Source organism: Cololabis saira, chromosome 4 (assembly GCF_033807715.1).
Source record: "Cololabis saira isolate AMF1-May2022 chromosome 4, fColSai1.1, whole genome shotgun sequence".
Taxonomy (NCBI): domain Eukaryota; kingdom Metazoa; phylum Chordata; class Actinopteri; order Beloniformes; family Belonidae; genus Cololabis; species Cololabis saira.
The window spans coordinates 37,427,164-37,449,601 of NC_084590.1; the positions used below are offsets into that span (position 1 = coordinate 37,427,164).

At 41.3% G+C, this 22,438-nt stretch overlaps 1 protein-coding gene across 11 annotated transcripts in view; it reads right to left on the bottom strand.

Moving 5' to 3' along the window:
• robo2 (roundabout, axon guidance receptor, homolog 2 (Drosophila)) overlaps window positions 1-22,438 on the bottom strand; it is a 302,845-nt gene that overhangs the window by 53,389 nt on the left and 227,018 nt on the right. For all 11 annotated transcript variants that reach the window (XM_061719674.1, XM_061719672.1, XM_061719664.1 and 8 more), the window contains exons 3-5: window positions 13,092-13,249; window positions 11,806-11,926; window positions 9,122-9,260 (exon numbers count right to left, since the gene is read on the bottom strand). In XM_061719674.1, coding sequence (XP_061575658.1) covers window positions 9,122-9,260; window positions 11,806-11,926; window positions 13,092-13,249 — 418 coding nt within the window. The remainder of the gene's footprint in view (window positions 1-9,121; window positions 9,261-11,805; window positions 11,927-13,091; window positions 13,250-22,438) is intronic.

Here is a 22,438-nt window from a genome sequence, read left to right on the forward strand (position 1 = left end):
ATGCTTCCAATTGGAGTTTGCTCATGTCTGTTAAGTTGCTTGGCAGTAGACTTTAAAGGATTTTCCCTCTTGGGGTGGATCAATTATTCAAAAGTGAGTCATAGCTCGCATGAAGGTGCGCATTGAGTTGGAAAACTCAAAACCCCATTCAATATTCAGTATATGTGCATGTGAAAAGGGTGTCTGCAGGAGAAGCATGAGCAAACAGTTGAAAGAGAGTTTGAGTATAAATAATTTTAACTTACTACGTCTTTAAATAGCAAGTGGTTTTCAAATGTAGAGCACGTGTTTATCTGTGATGCAACAACTTGTGTGAAGTGGGTGGTACTCCAGTGTAGTGATTCTGTTCTGGTTTGTTGTTCGAGTGTGTAACTGAAAGGGATGCTGGTCGGCCAGTGTGTAAGTGGTGATGCTGTGTGAGGGTGGTCCATCAAACTGACAACTCTCAGCCGTCCACAGTCTGTCAATCACAGACACTGAGAACAGAGTTGAAGTACATGAAGGGTCCCTGTATTCAAGTTTGAAGCTAGAGTGCCCCTTTTGTAGGATATGTTGTTCTTTAAATGAATGCATGACATCTCAAATGATGCAACTGTGGAGGGAAACAAGGCAGTCCTGGTTAAACAGATGCAGTACATGCAGGGCTTTTCCTTCTTAACCCTGCAGTTCATCACTGTCTTTGTAAATGTTCCACTTTAAGCATTAAAACTGAAACAAAACATGACAATCTTCATAGGCGCTTAAAAGAAGACTGTAAAGTGTGTCTATATGCCATACAATCCATAACTTGTGGAAGAATGGAAACTATTAAAAACACAATCAAGAGCAAGAATGTGTGCTGAGCTAACAGGGAGCTAACCTTTTGGAGACTGAAAGTGCCTGCACAAAGTTGTTTTAGCACAATCCACAGTGGACATGTTCACCGTAATGAAGAAATATACTCCTGATGCAACAGAAACGTGCGTTTAATGGGTTTTAGATGACTATAGCACTTCAATGCACAGAAAAAAAGGCCTAAACAAAAAAAATGATACTTGTTAAAGAAAGATACATTAATGTAAGAGCTCAGTTTACTTAAGGATTTTATGTATAATTAAAAAAGAAAAGGTTTAAATGTGTGGTTTGTGAATATAATGAGGAATAATGTTAGTCTGGATAATGCACTAGACAATTGGAGTAACAAAGTATGTTTCAGAGAAATATGTGGCTGCAGGGTAGCACGATGCTACGGTCCATTTCCTTCACAGTGAGAAAAACCCCACTGCTCACCTACCAGGTGTACTGATGTTTGCCACTGGCAGCTGCAAAAACTAATTTATCCTACCTATACATGTCTGATTCATTTATTTATGAATTCAACTTGTTGTTATAACATTACCTGAGCATTCAAAAAGCATTCAAAGGCAGTTTTATTGCAGCACATTCCTCAGCTATGACTGCCAGTTCCACCTCTCCACACATGCACTTAAAAAAACATAATGATTATATGACTGAGTCATGACTGAATGCTTTGTTTGAGAGGGAATGCACAGTTCAGGTAATGGACAGGGGTGACGAGGATAAAGCAGTTCTTGTTCAAACCCGGTGAGTGGCATCCAAAGGAATGAGGCAGCATCTTTTCAGTCAAGCCCACCGCCAAATGGAAAACAAACAATCCAATAAAGTATCATTCCATACCCTTGCCCTCCGGATACAACTGATAGCTTAATAGGAACTCCTGACTTGAAAATGGAGATGGAGATGAGCATTAGAGTGACAGGACAAGTTAGGGCAGCACTGTGGCTCCCTTACCAGTGTTGAGTGAATAAGTTGAATTTGAATTACTAAGTACATTTCTTTTTTTTGGTTTTTATCAATGTCAGAGAGAATATTGCTGCATTAGTGACTTATTCCACTTAGAAAGAGCACATCTTGTATACTTTACCTCAACACATGTGCAGGTTTTATATAGCGTTGTATTTAAGTTTCCAGCGGCTGTTTATCAACAGGTCTGCTCACCTGCAACTCCACACTGCCCTCCCTCGGACCGCTCTTGTTCTGGGTCATTACGCAAATAAGCTTGTTGCATGTTTGATTCTGGATCTATAAAACTTTGGAGTCTTGTTCAGAAAACTGGATACTCCCATTTATAGCATTCATGATCGTTGACTACACAATAACTCACCAGGGACAGTATATCCAGCAAATCTGCATCCATACAAGTGGTTCTGAATGCTTATACTGAAATGCTTAGAACACAGAGATGTCATCTTAATGTTCATGTAAACAAGCTGATGTTGAGGAGGAACACACTCACAATGAAGCCAAATAAAGATTGCAGAAAGATTGAGTCTTTCTGTATGTGGCGTGCTTGTTCTCCCTATGTGTGTGTGTGTGTTTTCTATTGTATTCTCACAGTTCTGTACTGACTGAAGGTGTGAGTGTGAGCCTGCGTGGCTGGGTCTCTGTGTGGGATAGTTCTATGATGGAGCATCGACCTATCCAGGGTGGAGAGCGTTGTACCGTTTCAAAGCTAGGAGAGGCTCGTGCCCCATCATGACTACACAACATTCAGTGGGTAAACATGGACCTTTGCAAATCAATACAATGCAACCAAATTACTATTTTCTTTGTTTATAAATATATAGTTATTAAGAGTTTGATTTGCTATGTAGCCACTAAAATGTCAAAGATTCACTCGGCCTATGCATGATCCACCCTCAAAGTACTAATCATGTGAATACATTTCACTCAAAACCACATATGGTGAACTCGTGGTGGCGCTACAAGTTTTAAATCAGGCAGATGCTCGAGTCAGCAGAGTTTATCCTCCGGGTACCAAACATCATCAAAATTGTGTGGCTCCACAGTCTAATCTTGACTGACATGGTGACATTATCCTAAGCATCAATACTTATTAAAAGAGACATACCATGCATTGTTGTTAAACGTTGACACATTTCCTGATGTTTTGATGAAATGTTTGCAACATCATTTGGCCAAAATACCACATTCCTACAATATGACAGCACCTTTCTGAACTATGATTCTGCGTCTCATTTAATAGCAGTCAGTTTTAGAGGAGTGGAATCAGCCACTAAAGTCCCACCCACTATCCAGTACCTTCTCCTGAGGTACAACACATGCAGCATGATGTCAAAGGAAACTGGATTATTTTGCTCTAATCTGGCCGTCATGTCAGCACACTGCAGCTCTAAACAATTCACTACATGACACATTTTCAGGATTTTATTCAGTTCAATGATATACTTTCCCCAGAGGGAAATTACATAATAATTAGGCAGCCCCAAATAAAATGACATGGATGCGTTATATATTGGAGTTTTTGAATTGAGTTAGTCACTTAAAATATCCAAATATATGCTGTCAATAACAGAAAAGGTGTTATAAGCATGTTAATAAGTAGTTTCATCTAAGTTACCAATCGCAAGATTTACAAGGCAGTATGATAATATAGACACATAAGGAGAAGGTTGTGAGCTTCTTCTCTTTTGAGAGGTCTTCTTTGCTTCTTCACTCTAACATTTATGAGAGCCACAGATGTTTTCATAACAACTCAAGTATTAACTGATGTTGCTACGGTCTTGAGTGAGCCTTTGTGGAAAACCAACTTATGTACATTCCAGACAACGTTCTTATTGTTCTTTGTCCTGTTCTGATCAAAACAGAACCTCAGACTGGTCCATAGCTTATCAAAAGGACACAAGTGCCATCAATCTGTAATCAACTTCCGATAAAGAATCAGCCCAGATGACAAGATGAGTGGAAATACTCAGGCACAAGAGGCTGTGTGGTCACACACACAAATGCACACAGCCTAGGAACAGTAGCTCTTTATTGTGACTGGACTGTGGGAGAGCTCTGTTCTCTATTAGAGGAGGAATGTAATTGCACGTGTAGAAGTAGAAGGGTTGCTGAAAGAATAGGGGAGCCAAGTTCACCCCACTGGTCTCTCCCTCCACTTTAACCAGAGAAGGCACACTGTATGCAAGCACACACAGCAAAGACAATCAATAAACAAATATCTAGAGATATCTTAAGGAGTCTTTTTCTCTTGTGAGTAGATGAGAAGTGAGAGACATTAAATAAAAGTCATACATCTCAAATATCCTTCCAATCATTTTGAAGGATTTGTCTTAAAGTGTCTGTCAGAGACATTACCAGCCGTGTTTGACCTTCACACTAGTGCCAATTCACCCACTTTCAGAGATTTGTATCTCTTTGCTGTATAAATAAGTGAGTGAGTCCACATAGATTCAAAGAGAGGATCTTATCTGTTGTGGCTCTGCAAATGCATATGAATAGATCTTGTTGTGGTGAAAAGGTTTCTCTGCCAGCTCTGAGCATGAGCAACACTCAAGACACGGTAAAAGACTGATTTCAGTTTGATCTCTGGCCTGACTGCACTTTCTCAAAGTCCCCACTGTGCTCCATTTCATTCTGACAGTCTGATCCAGTTTTACACCATAAGACCATTATTTCTCTCACCTTGATCATAGAACCTGAGGTCTACCCGTCCAGGCCTCGTCACCCATAGGCAGGAATCAATTATTTACCATTGCTTTTCATCCTGCATCAGTACTGCCTTCAGCCTTTCGCTTATTTCCCGCCTCTTCCCTTCCTCTTCCCTTCCTCTCACAGCCAGAAGGACCACTGACAATCATCACCTCATTCTACGTTAATAGAACAGTTAGGCAAGATTTCAATCTTGCAGTTTATGTGGGGATTTTTTTTTTATCTAATATTTTTTTTTAGAAGAGACACTTTTCCTTTCTGCCAAAGCAAAACTGGCACCAGTGCAAGTTCATCAAAACTGGTTGGAGTAGATAATATGGTTTTAGTGGGAAATGCTGGAGATACCAGAAAAAGAAAGAAAGATAGAATCAGATAGATCAGCAGAAAATCGCTTTTTCGCTGTCTACGTTGCACTGTGGCTCCACACCAGGGCATTTTTTGCTGTTCCCAAATGGCCCAGCAGAATAAAAGGAGACAAAAAAGAAGAATGCAGCAAAAGAAGAAAGAGAAGAAGAAACAAGTAAACGAAGGATGCTTCTTGCATTTTTGTTTGCTTTTTCAACATACACTGTGGCGGTCGCGATTGAGATTAAAAGAACACAACTGCTGGAACTCAACATTGATATGATACGCCAACAAGGCTTGGACCTCCTCTTCGGCTCATTCCTTGTTTTTTTTTTTTTCTTGTAATCTCCAACTTCATCAAAAGTACTCGCAGTAAAATGTTTCTGGTCCAGTAGGTTCAAATGAGTTTTGTTCACATGATTTATGTTCACGTGAGAGTGCTGAGAAACCCCCTGCCACGTAGTTCCTGTCGGCCAACCTGAGCACTTTTTACAGGAAGATTTTTCACCCTGTAAAGGTTCCTGAAGGCCACTTCTGCAGGGCCGTTCATGGTAAGACCTGCAGAAATGCGTCGACGATCCAGCCCCTAAAAATCTACCTGGAACCTCCGCTGATGGAAACACCATTTTTGTTTCTTTCTGTGATTACATGTGTATGTTGTATAAAAAGGAAACACGCGTAGTGCTGACTTGCACACCTTCTTAAACATATAAAATATATAATAATTGGATTAAACTTAATTTGGTGTTGACTAAATATGTATCACCTTACCGGTACTTTAAAAATAATAAACATCTTATCATCGTACTGCTATTCCACCCATCAGAAACGTAATCCTTGAACTCATAAATATCAGATGTATTCACTTATAAATCACAGGAAGTAATAGAGACAAGGACCGCAGCTCATCGTCTTTTCTTTCTGCTGAGTCGCAGATGCGAGACATCACTGAAACGGGACAGTCAGCATAACACAGACACTCCTGTCAGACTAGCTTTAACCACTCTCTCAAACAGAATGACCCGCACACCTCAATCATACAAAAACATACCCCAAAGGAATTGAGTCAGAATGAAAGGCTTTTCTGCTGAATGCTGTGGAGGCTGAGCGCCGGAGGTCGACGGGGACAAGGGTGCCTGAATACAAATGGACTCCAAGACCAAAGAGGCTCTGATAAGGCACGGCAGAGGGCATGAGGGTCCAGGGCAAATGAGGAGAGGGCGCAATACCAAAGGAGGGGCAGACATGGGCCTCACAATGAGCGGGTTGGTAGAGGGAGATAATGCACAATCCCAGTATTTTTATTGGGGTTCCTAAACTTTGATACTTTCACAAATAAGTATGTGCAGAAGAATTAACTGAGCCCCAATATATAAGGAAATTATTTTGGTGTATGACAAACAGTCTCAAGCATAACGGTGGAAGGGTGATGATTTGGGCTCGTCTTGAATCCACAGTACCTGGGCACGCTCTAGTCATTGATTGGACGATCAACTATTCTTAATACTAGGGCTGTTCGTTTAATCGATTTTAAATCGTAATCGCGATTATGTAATTAGAACGATGTTAAAATGTGAAAATCGCAAAATCGATTTTTCACTTTTTTTTTTTTTTAACCTTGTCTGCACACATATTAATGATTGATGGAAATACCTCTCAATACCTGCGACAAGTGCCCCATTGGAGAGGCTCTTTAGTGTAGGAGGGGGCGTTGTAACATGCCACCGGGCATCCCTCAAGCCAGATGCAGTAGACCGGCTCGTGTTCCTTGCAAAAAACTTGCAAATGTGAATAGCAAATGTAATGACTGACATTACACACCTCTACCTCCTTCATGGGTTGCATTATTATTTAGCATGCAAAGACCCAGTTTAGTTTAATTAGAAAATGTCTTGTTTTATTTAATTGGAAATATAACTTACTGTATGTTTGCAAGTGCTGATTTGCTGATTTTTTTTTTCAGAGATAAAACTATATTTTATTATATTTTTGAAAACTTTTTTTCAACTTATTTTACAGAGTTTTGCACTTTATTCATTCATTTTTGGTTTAATAAGAGCAAAGTTTGCACTTAAAGCCCAATGGGGCAAATGTTCAATAAAAAAACAGCATATTTGAAATCATTTCTTTGCCTTTTGTCAATTCACAAAATAATCGTAATCGTAATCGAAAATCGGATTTTCAGAGAAAAAAATCGAGATTTTATTTTTGGGCAAAATCGAACAGCCCTACTTAATACCTGTGCTCAGTATTCCATAACTGCACAAATATAAACCAGCGGTGGTATTGTCTTTGTCCTCTAATTGAAAGAATTCTAGATCAGTCTCTATCTCTTCCTCTATACCATAGAGACTAAAGCCTGTGCCATCTCGGCGCTTTATGTCTACACTGTATGTGCCAGTGGTGCGTTTGTGTTTGCCTGTGAGACAGCTGGAGCCAGTGAGCATATTAACAACCTGTTTACTCAGCTGAGGCTGCATTTCCATTCTTCCTAGTATGAAAGTAGCACAGACAGAAACCCACAGAGACACAGGCATGTAAAGGGACCAGCAAAGACAAGTTGAAACAATCTGATGGTAAAGAGGAGTGGTCTCGCTAAGTCTCTCTCTTTCTACAGCTTATCATAATAATAAGGACAGTGTAACCTTTTCAGATAAAGTGCAAACAAAGACCACTCCCTGCTGCATATAGGACTACTTGATCTTCTGTGGGCTTCTATTCCTTTCATGAAGACCGCTATTGATGCAGTTGGAAAGGGCCTTTAATGGTGGTGCTGAAATGGCAACATTTCATCTTCCTCAGTACGTTTGCCAGTTATCAAACTTAAACCTATTCCTGTGTGTTAAAGTTCTCTGTCAGTCAGACAGAAGTCCGTTTTGATGTTTTGTTGGTAACGTGTTTAAAAAAAAAAGCAGGAACAGATAGTCACTTATTACGAGGAAGCTTCTTTCTTGGGTGGCAAGAAAGGGAGACAAAATGTTTGCATAAAAATATTAGCTGTATCTCCATGTTCATTTTTCCTTCAAAGCAAAACTTAAGACTTAAGAAGAAAAACAAGTATTCTTACATTGCAATTAGTAACAATGCAATATTTATCACATTCATTTGTTCAGTATCTTTTTAATGTGTATCATATCCAAATAAGGCCAAACTTCAAAGGAATTATCTAGTAAGCAAGGACACAGGCTCAAGACACTCATCCAATTCTGTAATAAATCTGTTAATTAGGGTACAAAATGAACTAATTTCTAGAGCCAACTCCCTATCAAAGACTTGAGTGAAATACTTTTATGTGTTTGCCTTGGCACAGTGCTCATATTCCACTGCCCAGTGAACCGAATCCTTATCAGACACAAACAACCCGCCTACGCTCAGCTCTGCAGCTAGCCTTGGGAGATGTCAGGTCCACTGAGTGTATGTTTTATGAGGTGATCCAAGCAGCGTGCGTCTGGCCTGCTGGCTGGAGACGGAGCATTCGTCCCTTTGAAGTCTGTTTCTGACAATGACACCACCGCTGACCGAGAGTCGAGTGACTCACAGCGAAGCAATAGGTCGACAAAAACAGGACCCAATAACCCCACTATCACCATGTCATCAGTGGCCAGTGAGACAAGCTGTATTTGGCAGTGGTGCATTTGTTCCTTTCCAAATTACAGACTTGTAATGCCTGCCTCACACGTCATTTTGTGCTTCTGCAGATGTGACTGAATGTTTGTGTCAAGCCCGTGAGGACACGCCGATGAATAGAGTTAAGGGATCATGCTCCAGGTTATTGAAGCCTTTTCACTGTTTCACTGTTTGACTTTATGCCTCCATTCATTCTATCACTGCCTTTATCTCTCCAACAGTGTGATTTCTTTCTAACCACTCCTCTATGTCTATTTTCTCACCTGCATACACCTACCTGTCAATTAACTTCAATTATCTGGCCCTCAGTCTATTTGTCGTTCACAAATTAAAGGCATTATGGCTCGATTATCCATGAGGTCATTTTATTCTTTAAGGTGTAATCTATATTGTTTACACCTAAATACAGCAAGTTTTTATTATCCCCCGGCAGCCACAAAAGGTGAGAGGTGGGAGAGTCAGGTACCTGTTTTTAGTCTGTGACTCAGACTGACATCAGTTCCTATATGGATTAATGCTGTCTGTCACAGCATTGCTTACTTTGTCAGTCTAGTCATGTTTCATATTCACCTCAGAGGATCTCTCTTAAATATTTAAACAATCTTTTAGAGGATATTCTTGTAAAAGTACACACCTTCCACGAGGAACATCAATGTCGTCTTTCCTCCAGCGTACATTGGGTTGGGGGTCTCCTTGTACCTGGCAGCGGAACTCCACGGGCTCCTCTTCCAGGACCACCTGGTTGATGGGCCTCCGGAGGAAGGTTGGTCGCTCTGCAAGACGGCCAAAAAAGAGATTTCATTATGCCAGTTTTGGGGTGCTTTCACACCTGTCCCGTTTGGAGCAGTTGTTCCGAAACAGGGAGCGTTTCCCCCTAAAGATCAGTTCGTTTGGTATATATATATGAACACAGCAATCGCACTCGGATGCGGGACAAAACAAGCGAACCGAGATCGCCTAGGAGAGGTGGTCTCGGCTCGCTTCCATTCCAGACCTGGAGCGGTTCGTTTGGAGTGAGAACATAATCGACACAGCAACCGACACAACTGCCTTCATTGTGTATGTGCTAACAAGGAGAAGAGTCGGCGCAGCCTCCACCACCTTCTCTCCTATTGGACACAACCTTTTCTCTTCTCCCTTCTCTCCTATTGGACGTGCCGAGATGTCGTCACAGCGCGGCACGGTGAAAATAAAAAAATTTCAATTCGGGCAGGCAGGCGCGGCGCAAACGCCGCAGCAGGCGCCCTCTCACAACGGTCCACTCTTGCGCCGCGGTAGCACATACACAATGAATGGGATCGCCGGCGGCGGTCTGCGCTACCCTCTTGCCATAGCATGATCCTTTCTGATCATTCGTGCTCTTTCATAATTATCCAGTAATCATTAAAGAGAAAAGTACAGCAAAAGCGCATTAGACTAAGACCCCGTCCACACGTAGCCGGATATCTGCGGATATCTGCTAAACCGGAGATATTTTCCTCCGTTTTGACCTGTCATCCACACGAAAACGCAAATAAACGAAGGTTTAAAAAAACTCCGGGCAAAGTGAAGATTTTTGAAAACTCCGTTTATGTAGATGCGTGTAGACACACACAACCGGAGTTTTGCGTTTTCGAACGTCACATTATGCGCCAAAACAACAACAAATCTGCTCTGACGTGCGACTTTTGTTTACTATAGAAATACAGATGATCCAGCATCTGTTCTCCAAGCCATTTATTAAATAAATGGTCTCTGCTCTTGACCGGCCGCTTACTGCGTTACACCGACACAGAGGGCTCCGCGGAGCCGCGGAGGCTGAAACTCCGTGGAGCCCCGCCAAGCCCCCCGGAGCCACGGAGCGGCGGAGCCCGCAGAGTTTCCCCGGGAGCCGCAGATTATCTACAGGTTAGAATGCTTATGAATGTGGTCGAAAACGCAGATCTTCGGTTACGTGTGGATGCAAATTTTTTTATAAACGGAGGGGGGAAATATTCGTTTTTAAAAATACCCGGCTACGTGTGGACGGGGTCTAACTGAATCCACTGGTGTCTGGCTAAAATAAGGATAGCTTTGTCTTCAGCCAAGCTATTTGTTATTTTTCACTCAGCAGCTGTACCTACAATCACACTAACTGACTGAATGTATCCAGTTTTTTCCATTGATGTGATATCTGAATATTAACAGGGTTGTGTGGAAAAAGAAATTCTATTATCAATTCTGATTTCCAATCAGAATTTAAACACAGTTTTGCCTGTTGAGAAACGCACCTCCCATCGCGGGGAATGCACAAAACTAATACAAAAACTATGCTGTGATGGGAAAAAAGTATTTCCCATACTTTATGAAACTCAAACTGCTGAGAGCAGCAGAATATAGCTTTGGCCGACTGAGTGTGCAGACTGGTAATCTGCCCAAACAAAGATTAACAGTGAGAACATCTATCTAGTAGACGATGTTTTGTCTACTGGAATGCATCATCCTCTACGCTTCAAAATCATTATGCTTCCTTTGTTTCATTGTCATTCTGCATCGAGACGCCTGATGTATGTTCTGACCCTTTTGCATGCAATGGCTTAATTAGATATACTGAAATCTGAATCATCTCTCAAGTCTTATTCTTGGTAACTTAGACACTCAGTTTTCAGTCCAGTTATCCACCTAGTTGGAACGAATGTGTTAAAGACGTTTAGCAAGTTTTTCCATGACATATGTCCTCATAGTGTAACAGCACAACATTCTTGCACATGTTTACTGAATAAATAAATTACCAAAGTTTACAGCTACTAATTAGAATGATGGGTTCATTTATTATTGAATATTTGTTGTTATACAGAATATTTCAGACAGAGCGACAAGCAGCACTGGCATACTAACATCTGGTAACTTTCCTTTCAGCTGTGCGTCGTCCCACAGGGTAGGGCTTGCTCGGCAGACACGCGCGACTTGGTGTCAAATATCAATTTAAACTTCCTTGATCTTTTCACCTTTAGACAGCAAGTCTTTGCTGTCTTCTGGAGCTAAATGTCACCAATAACATCTGTGATCATCTTCATTCTGAAGTGATATCCTACCCACGCTTCAGTGCACAGGCCTGTCATGTTCACATGAAAGGCTGACGCAAGCACTTGGAGTTATCCGATCTTTATCAAATCAGAACTGTATCGGAAGTGGACAACAGTAGTGTCAACATTTCACAACTTCAACAAACAAGTGCAATACATATGCTCTATAATGATTAAAGATTAACATCCAACTGTGAGATCACGTGGACGAAACATATTTCATGTATTTGTTTGGTTTAGTAACAGATGGGAATCTGGGTTCAATGCTGCATACCAAACACTGTTACTTGTGCCGTCTCGCTGTCCCGTTCTCCAACCATGTTTGTACCAACACAGATGTACATGCCAGCGTCGCTCTTTCTTGTGTTGGAGATCATTAGCTTCCCTCCTCGAATCTAAAAAAAGAAAAACATTCTTATTAAATTCATTGATTATAGATTTATTTAAACAATCCTCTCCCATCTGCTAAGAACAGACGTTGTTCTTTGTGACAAGTGCAATGTATATATTGTCCATATTTTGTAATTATATATATCTTTTACTTTTTTACCTTTTTACCCCCTTCCCCGCATGCGCGTGTGTGTGTGTGTGTGTGTGTGTGTGTGTGTATGTTAAGTGTACTGCTGCTAACACGTGAGTTTCCCCATTGAGGGAGTAATAAAGGACTATCTTATCTTATCTTATCTTAGTAATACCTAACTTAGAAATGACATTCCACTTTTTTCACTATTTGACAAAATTCATTGATTTGAATTTTTTTTTAATGAAATGTCAGTGACGTGTTTTGGTCAAATTATTACAGATTGACAACATATCGGCTCCTGTTCCAACCAAGTCTTGACATTTCTGTGCAGAGCAGCCAGTTTCAAGGGATGGACTCAATCACTCCTTCAGTATCAGTTTTCTGAACAAAAGAATGTACATTTTGACACATATTACACTGAATAAGCCTTGAAGCAGCCTATCATTATGTAAGAAAGCACTACATGACTCACATCCTGAGCCACGTGTTCAATTAGTCTAGACTGTTAAAATGCATCACAACATGTAATAACAGCCAGCCAAATCAGATCAGTCAAAAACTATATCTTAATTCTTCTACCTGATACAGGATCAATATACCCAAGTACTGTTGCTTACACTAAATAGGCAATGTTTCAAAAATGCTATTCCTTTTTTTTTTGCACTGTTCCTTGAAAATCTAAGCGTGCAACTAGACAAAAACAAGTCCACTGATGTACTATTTGCCTGTAAATCTGAATGTATCACTGCATTACGATTCTCAGACCTAAGTGACCCCAAACAAAATAACACGGTTGTGTTGTTCAGACTTCGTAAGTCTCTTCAGACACCTGATATGTGCCACTAACATATGTTCTCAAGCACAGAAAATGTGCTTAAAAGAAAAGATAATATCTCCCCCCTCGAATGTCCTCCAAACTCATGGCAGTGATGTTCAACATGTCCAGTGGGGACAATTTCAGGAGCAAGCACTTTTTGAAATTATTATTCACAGTTGACAGGGATGATGCTTCTTCTCATCTTTCTAAATATACTTACAGTGATCCTGTCATCTTTGTCGTCAATTCGCACTTTGTCCTTCTTCCAGTAGATGGTGGGCTCCGGATGGCCTCTGGGAGGGACACATTCAAGGATTGCTGGTTCTCCTGCTGCCACCACCACATCAGTAGGATTTTGTCTAAAATCATCCCGCAGCACTGAAGGAACAAAGAGGGAGCTGAGTCAGGAAGAGCCATGTGCATACAACAGGGCTGAATGTTGAATTTCTCAATTTTTAAAATATCTTCATCTCTGTTAAAATGTGTGCACAATACAGCCTAAATGTGGACAGCACTTATCGCGGCTATTTAAATGGGATGTGCAGCTTCATCTGACTGGGCAAGCAAAGTGAAAGCTAATTGGAACTAATGGAGGTCCCTGTGGAGGTAGCAGAACAAGCAGAGGCAGAATGCCCCGAAGCCTGGTGTCATTCACTTGCAAAAGCTCACAGGGGTACAACACGGCTTCACTTAGTTTGCATGTACACACTCTCCCAAACAACCAGATGCGTGCTAACAAACAAAAACCAGTGGGTGGTCTGATGAACAACTGCGCCCTTGTATCTAATCACCCTCAGGTAGGCCTTTCATCACAGAGATAACCTTTCACCCTGAATAGTGTTCAGTGGAACACGCAACACCGGCTCATTATCGAACAAGGGCCGCTACTGTCACACAGACACACACCAGTGAGCGCGCTCCCACACACCAACGCAAATGTGAAAGCTCAAACAAGCACAAAGCCACAAAACCACCCGTAAGAAATTAAACCACGAGTCGAGCTCAGGAGAAGATACAACTGTCGTACCGGTATGAGGTATTCAGGTATGAACTAGCAGGTCTGCTAACTCTCCTGCTGCGTGTGCTCAAGCAGATTTCTCTGCATTTAATCTTTAATAAATCTAATCCTCGGAGTAGCTCTTTAGGAATGTCTGTGTCAGCGGCGTGTCCATCAGTGCTGTAGTAGGGGACATATGATTCCTCTGAAGGATAAAAGGACCAGGCTTGTAGGGAGATATTTAAAGGTGCTCAAGAAGGGCTAAATTAAGGGCAGCACCACAGGTCCTTATGTAAATTCCATGTGGCGCAAGAGACAAAAGTAGGGAGGGCCTGGATTATAAGAGGGGATAACTGGTCCCTGCGCTCCTGGCTTCTCTCATCTCTTCATTCACTCTTCTTTCCCTCTTTACAGAAAGCCACACAGCCATTGTCTCCTTATTTATTTATTTAGACCAAGGGGAGGCAGAGTGGAGGAAGGGAGGAAGCTTTCAACCCAATTATCCTGGGGATGCACAGGGGCACAGAGTGGGACTTTGTGTGACATGAATTCAAATGAAACCTTTACACTGGGGTAATGGAAGAGAATATAGAGGAGGCAGAGATAGAGATTCTCTCTCTCTTGTGCAGGGCTGCCCTCTAATCTAAAGAACGGAGGTAATTAGCCAGCTCCAGTTTGCTGGACCCCCTAGCCAGTCTGGCTATAACAGCCACCAGCGCCGGACTCTCTGTATTTGCATTACAAACAGATGTCCTGCGGTTTAAAATCATAGCCTGCTTTGGACCATACACTGGCTGTTGTTTTCAAGATCTCGTTTGCTTTAATTGCTCCTTTCCATTCATTGCTGATAGCACCCGTGGGATTTTTGTCGGATTCAATTTCCTTTGAAACAGAACGGCGACAAAAGAAACACACTAGGTGCGTCATTATGGTGCTTATGCTACACTGTCTAATCTAATCTAATACCGCGCACTGTGTCACAGTAAATGCATCCCAACCCTGCAATCAAAATGAATGCGCAAAAAAAAAACAAAAACAAACAACAGAGTCGAAACAGGAGTTACTCCAGCGGATGAAAACCAGCACGTACACATGTCCACTTGTTGCAGACGGGTTAAACATTTGTTTGCAAGCAAGTACGGCCAAATAAAGAAGTCAGCAGTGATGGGAGGATTATGTGTTGTGTGCAGGTTCAGATATCGCTGACACGGATGCAATATCTCCTACATATTTACCAAGAAAACGAGGGAAGGAGCTGATCCAAATAAGCTTCAGTTCACCAACTAATCCTTTAAACAAGCCCACACTTGTCTAAGTCATCATCGTCCTACTGTTAACATTCATATAACTTATAACTCAGTCAGTCATACAACATTAGGAGCCTGTATCTCTGCCGCTGTACCGTGTGTGCCTGAAGGCAGCTCCCCGAGTGGGTCTATGTTGGAAATCATAAGACAAGCGAATGCTTTTATATTAGTGCAATAATACAAGTTTTTCTTTTCTTCTTACAAACTACGTGAGAAGCATCTGATGTGGTGCATCATTAAGTGGGTCTGTGCATGCAGAGTGCCATCAGAGGATGAACTCTGGCTCCAGCTCTGAGGCCCTGTAGGCATCTAGGCCCCAATTGGCCGACAGACGTAAGGCAATTGACTTTCTCTCCCCGAGAAGCTTTCAGATCTTCTTCCACTGAAGGCATCTCACCTCCCATGGAGTTCCAGTAGGCCGCAAACGTTGCCGTTTTGCTCACTTGCTTATTAATATTTATATATTTTTTATGTTTACACCCCTCTGTTGGAAAGTGCTACATCTGTCAATCTGGCTGCAGGCTAAAAAGAACCCATGTCTGAAAAATATTAATATGCCTTTGCTTCCTAAACTTATTTATTTATTTCCTAAATATCAGAGGAGTATGCTGATCTGAATAAAGAAGCACCAGGCAGGGGGAAAAGCATCGCAAATATGCACCTCTTGGAGGCGGGGGTCGAGAGAAGAGGTCTTTGCCAAAAACAGAAACACAACAGAGACAAAATCAGTTCCTTTTTGATTCAGGTTGCCCAACATCAGGAGAGCAGGCTATGCCAGCAACGAAAAGGAACGTCTACGTTTTAGGTTTTGAAAAACTGAGCATGCAAAAATCTGCTCGACACAGAAACGTTTCAACGCTCTGCCCTATGATGCTTCGTGTTTGTGTTGAAATGTTTCTGGTCCAGCAAGGACAGGATGAGGAATATTATTTTGTGTAGTTCACCACCTTTTCCTCCAACTGCAGATATTTCTCACTGGAGGGTGACACCGCTTGTCGGAAAGATTAGTGGGGAACCTTGACGGCGGCGTCTGGCCTGCACAGCGAGATAAGTGCTGACAAACATGTTCACCTACAGGAGTGCTGCCTGCTTTGGTGGCTAGTTGTGGCTGCCACAACATCACAGATGTCCAAAACCCGTTTCTGACATTCACATCCCTTTCATAGATATTCTCCACACACAAGACAGATGTTTTAAAAGCTGCCGGGGTTACTATCTTTTTGTAATACTGCAAATGCGACTGTTATATTATATGTTTACAAGGTTATTACTTTTCTCTCCGTTCTTAATGCAAAACAAACCCTTTGTGTTTCCACAGATATTCTCTCAGGTCAGAGGCTAAGAAAAGCAGAAAGATTACAATAGTGAGAGGCCTGGGGGCATACCCTACCACTCAGACCCACCACCTTATACTCACACTCTGATTAGAAAATAAACCCTGCACACACATACTGGGAGAGCTGTGGAGAGGTTGCTCCAAGCTATAATATCCTTTCATTCAAGTGTTTGGTGCACTTCATCCAGCAGAGTGCTATTACAATGCCACCATTTCAATTTCACCCTCAGAGAAAAAAGAGACAATATATATTTCACTTGGCAAAACACACCCAACCCGCTCTATGTGCTGTCATTGAGACTTTGTATTACTGAAGGGTAATACGACATCATATATATGCCACTGACAATGGATGTGCTCCATTTGTCTAGATGCAAGCTTTGACTGGTTCATTTGCCCTTCCACCAGCCAGAACTAACCTTTGCCCCTCATCCAGATGCAGAAATTACCCCCTCAGCAGGCAGGCAGGCAAGCAGCAGCTTCACACATACTCCCCGTATTCCTCCACAGAGGGGTTGCAGGTCAGACCAGAGAAACAGCTGCAAAAAATATGTCTGCCTGCCAGTGCCCAGGGCTGCACTTCCTCTGAGAGTCATCATTAGCACAATTCATTCTCACCATCATCAGGAGCAATACCTCATCTTTCTCGCTCTTTTCAAACCCACAACGTTGCCCCATGTGTTGCATGTTGACCCCACCACTCAGTGAAACAGCTCTCTTTCCGCAATGACTGCACATGAGGTTCAGGGGATGAAGCCCAAATACATGCACACTAGGGGTGGGTATTGGGAAGGACCTCACGATACGATACACATCACGATACTTGAGCCACGATACGATACACATTGCGATATCACGATTATTATATTCTACATAGTTGACCGGAAAATTTAAAAATGCATTACACATCTTAAAATCCAAGTTGTATATATGTACATCAGATGATAGTGATGGATCTTAAAATCTGAGTTGCACGTTCATCAGATTATAGTGACAATTCATGGGACAAACTGATTCAAAACAATGTTTTATTATAACTATACAAGCTAAAGTTACAACATATTTGTATATGTTTTTCATATTATTTACATCATATGAAATTAACATTAAATTTAGTATGAGGTTGCTTTAATTATGTGGCAAATGATAATAAACACAAGAAAGATGGGTACTAAAACCAAGGACAGGCACAGTGATCAGTCAGTATAGATATAAATCCATAAATAAATAAACCTCTGTCCATTATTTTTCATTTTTTAAGGACAGGCAATTGTGTTATATAAAAAATAAATTATAAAATGAAATAAAACGTGAAATAAAACCTGAGCTCAGTGCAGGGCCCTCCCAGGGTTGGTAGAGAGTGGCAATGCCCAGGACTGTCACTTAGGTAGGAGCACTGGGTGATATAATGGGAAAAAATCGGGGATAAAAAATATAAAAAAAAAAAAAAAATCGATATTCAAATTTTGAATATCGATATTGAATCGGCTGGAAAAGTATCGCGATATATTGCCATATCGATATTTTTGCCCACCCCTAATGCACACCCAGTCATTCTCCACGGACCATGGCCAGGCCCGATATGATCTGCCCCCAATATTCTTCCTATCACCACATCCTAAGCTAAGGGACTGTAAATAACACTGGCACGTTCACGGATAAGATAGGGGCAAAAATTGAAAATAGTAAAAGTAACGAGAATCCTATGGCTGGCAGTAATATAATGGTGGGTGGTGGTTGGGAGGGATCACAGGAGGTGATGTGATATATGAAATGTGCATCTTTAATAATGCCTTGGAGGGACTAAAAAAAGACAAGAGTTTCTCTACTGTGGTGAGAACACAGAGGATAAAAAGAGGTAAGACATACGGCACACAACAGGGGATGGTGAGTGGATGCCTGATCAAGGTCAAGCTGAGGAGGCGGTGAGCAGTACAAAGGTGCTGAATGGATGGGGCTGAATGCAAATGAATGGAATGCATTCCATCATGCTCATAGTTCATACCGTGCCTCTGCTTGTGATTAAGTAGATAAGACTAAACACACATCTTTATTTAAAGATTAGCCCCATTCAAAGCTCATTTTTCAAGCAGCGCCCTTAATTTGGCCTAACAAGCCCCTGAGCAGAACTGTAATGACAGTAAGACCACGACGGACCACTCTGCTGGCCAGGACAAAGCGTACGGTGTTTCTCCAGAGAAACAATACCATTTAGCTCTTAATGAACCTCTTTCCTTTACAGCCTTTAACAACACCAACACACACACGTACAGTACAGTACGTTCACATTCACGCTCTCACACAAATCAATTTAGCCTAATCCATCCTTTATATGGTAATGTATAGCTCATTAAAATGTTATTCAAAAAGTCATTAAAATTCACTTGAAGAAGTAATGGCTTCATTACAGTAATATGGTGAAAAGCAAAAAAGCCAAATAAGGACAAGGAGAAGAAAGACAGCAGAGAGCGACATTTTTTTAATCACTTAATTGTCTCTAAAATTGAATATATTTGCATAATATATAACGATGTGCTGTATCCTTTGAATCTTTGTCCACCCTTATAGCACTCTGTAATTAACAAGTCCTACAAGTAAAGATGTATTTTCTCCCAAAATGATTTCGGTGCACACTCAAGTTTTCATTTTGTTGTCTTGTTTATAGTCATAAATGTGTTTTGGGGGTTTGGCAGATGCGGGCCGTGTGCTGAAACTGGAGCTGGCTGATACTAATGAACAATGTGCCCACGGGCCTTTGTGCCTACCCCGATAAGGCACGATGGTGTGCTCATGCTTGTGCTCGGGCCAGAATGAACGCTTTATAGCCGGAAGGGGGAGTAAGACGTAAAGGAAGAAAGGAGAGAAGGGGGTGTGTTTGGCGTTTGTGCATGAGAGCGGGATTGATTTCCTGCCAATTCCGGCACGGAGACAGCACTGACAGAGGCACTGAGGCATCATGATGGAGCAGGTGGATCTGCTTCCTGTTTCAGGTGAAAGAGGAGCAGAGAAGAATCAAAGCTGGTAGAGGAGGAGGAAGTAGCATAGTCATGTAGACAGGTGAACGTCTCCTGTTAGCGTCGTCCTCTCCAACTGGATCGATCCTGTCTAAACATGACGGATAACATGGCAGGGAGGGGGCTTGAGCCTGATTACGGATGAAATAGTGCAAGACAGCGTAATACTAAAAAGAAAAGTATATGCTGCGTAAAAAAATCATGAAGAGTACCGTATTTTCTGGACTATAAGCCGCTACTTTTTTCATAGGTTTTCAACCATGCGGCTTATACAAAGGTGCGGCTATTCTGTGGATTTTTCTTCCACCGCTAGGGGGTGTCCTAACCGGAATTAGAATAAAAACTAAGACAAAATAAATGCAAAGAAGAATACGCTACTTCTTCTTTAGCAGATAGAAGTAGAAGCAGATTTCAAACAGATAAATAGATAAATAAATACCGGTTATTTTCTCTTGGTTCTGTCCCGTTTTAATCAGCAAAGTTGCTGCCTTGTTAAAAGACACTGTTAGGAAAGGATCTATTTAGGTACAAACATGTACATCATTTACAGTTCAAAATCATTCTGTACATGTAGTATATATCTAATCTAACAACATAAATATCTGCGGCTTGCATATCTTTTTTTCTAAATAGAGCGGATGCGGCTTATATATCTTTTTTTTATTGTTTTTTTAAAAATAGAGCTGATGCGGCTTATATACAGGTGCGGCTTATAGTCCAGAAAATACGGTATATCTCTTTAAAAGAAGCTGACCAGGCTCTCATTTTTTCCTGTTACAACTCTAAAGGATGCTAAAACCAAAATAGCTCCATTTGATGTTATGTTCTTTTCTTTTATGACTTCAAATAATGATGCTGCCTTCATTTTTAGCGTACCGTAAGTGTTATAGTTAATAAGTAGGACCCCACACAACTCTCTGATGTGGCTTTTACAAAGTAACAGATGTGGCAAGTCCAGCTGTGACAAAATCTGTCGTTCCAAAAGGTGTAACGGCTAGCGTTGTTGTGTGCGGTGGGCTGTTTCCTCAGGATCCTTGAGTGGGTTCTGGCCTCATGACATTGAGGTAGTGTCTTTCCATATGGAAATATAATCCTCAGGATGCGGCTGATCTGTCTCAGTGCTGACTTTCAGAGCTGCACGTCCACAGAGACTGCGCAAAGTCAAGCAGGAAACCCAGTTTTTATCGTGTGGTGTGGCACAATCACAGCGCCTAATTCTGAAGTCCCTTGAACAAATCTCCATATAATCTTTAAAACGCTCCCTTTTCTTTTCTTTCTATGATTTGCTCCAGCTCCCTCTGCCTATTTTATTGTTTTGCTCTATAATTGGATTGGCAGTAACCGAGAACAGTGAGTCGTTAGGAGCTTGTAAAGGGTGTCACTCTGCTTTGGCGGCCCCGTTTTAATTAAGCTCTCGGCTGGAGTTGAGCAGCCTTTATCTAGCGCTGGTCTGATGAGCCACAAGTGCAAGTGTGCTCCAGACCACACTGCACAACAAGAAGGGGGAGGAAAGAAGATGCTTGTAAGGGTACCCAGCTGTCCTCCATACATACCAAACATTAGGGCTGTTCGATTTTGCCCAAAAATAAAATCTAGATTTTTTTCTCTCAAAATCCGATTTTCGATTACGATTATTTTGTGAATTGACAAAAGGCAAAGAAATGATTTCAAATATGCTGTTTTTTTATTGAACATTTGCCCCATTGGGCTTTAAGTGCAAACTTTGCTCTTATTAAACCAAAAATGAATGAATAAAGTTTTATTTCTGAAAAAAAAAAATCAGCAAATCAGCACTTGCAAACATACAGTAAGTTATATTTCCAATTAAATAAAACAAGACATTAATCATTAATATGGTATCAATCACTAATATGTGTGCAGACAAGGTAAAAAAAAAAAAAAAAAGTGAAAAATCGATTTTACGATTTTCACGTTTTAACATCGTTCTAATTACATAATCGCGATTACGATTTAAAATCGATTAATCGAACAGCCCTACCAAACATCAACATTCAGTATTGATGAAGTTTGTGTGTGTGAATGCCATTACTCTGTATCCTTGAGCCCATTGTGGCAGAGCCCCACCCATCACGCAGTGTGCAGTCATGTGTATACTGGTGCAGACGCAGAGACAGGCACAAAAACATGGCGGCAGAAATAGGATACAAACAAGAATTTAAATGAACAAAAATATGACGCAAATCTCTTCTACACTGATGCTGTAAATTTTGCCCTGCTGCTTTACTGTCGTGTGTGTGTATATCAATCTACATGTGAGACTGATGCTCTCAGCAGCGCTGTACGTGGCATAATGATTAGATGGGTGTTTTCACAGCCTTTCCTTACCTTTCCCCCCCACCCTTTCTCCTTAATCCTCCTAATGGCCCCCTCAGATCATCTGTCCTTCAATCAATATTGCCTGAAAGGAAGAATCCCACACCTAAAGACACTATTCCCTCACGGTAGATCACAAGTGACGAATTCTCCATACCTAAGAATCACCCGGTGATTCAGCTTCAGAACCTCACGGACAACTTTGAACTATTTTCTGACAACCATCAAATGTTTAGGTCTGGTTACTTTCAGGGTGAGGAAGGTTGAGTTCTGTCAGAGTGGTGGACAGATAGCTGGCAGCAGAGGAGGCGGGTGTTAAATCACATACAGCCGAGATGGAAAGACAGTCAAAGGGATTCATTGATCGTTTCAAAAGTTAAACTGGATACAGATGACCTTTAAAACTGCCTCGTGTTTTTTTTCTCCTAAACTCCATTTCCTACTGTATATACATGGGGGCTGTTTATGACGGAACGAGAATAAGCAACCAACCACTTAGTTAAACAGCGTATTTGAAATTTCCCCTCTGAACAACCGACACAACTATCACTTGGAAGAAGTGCAATATACTTTATGAGA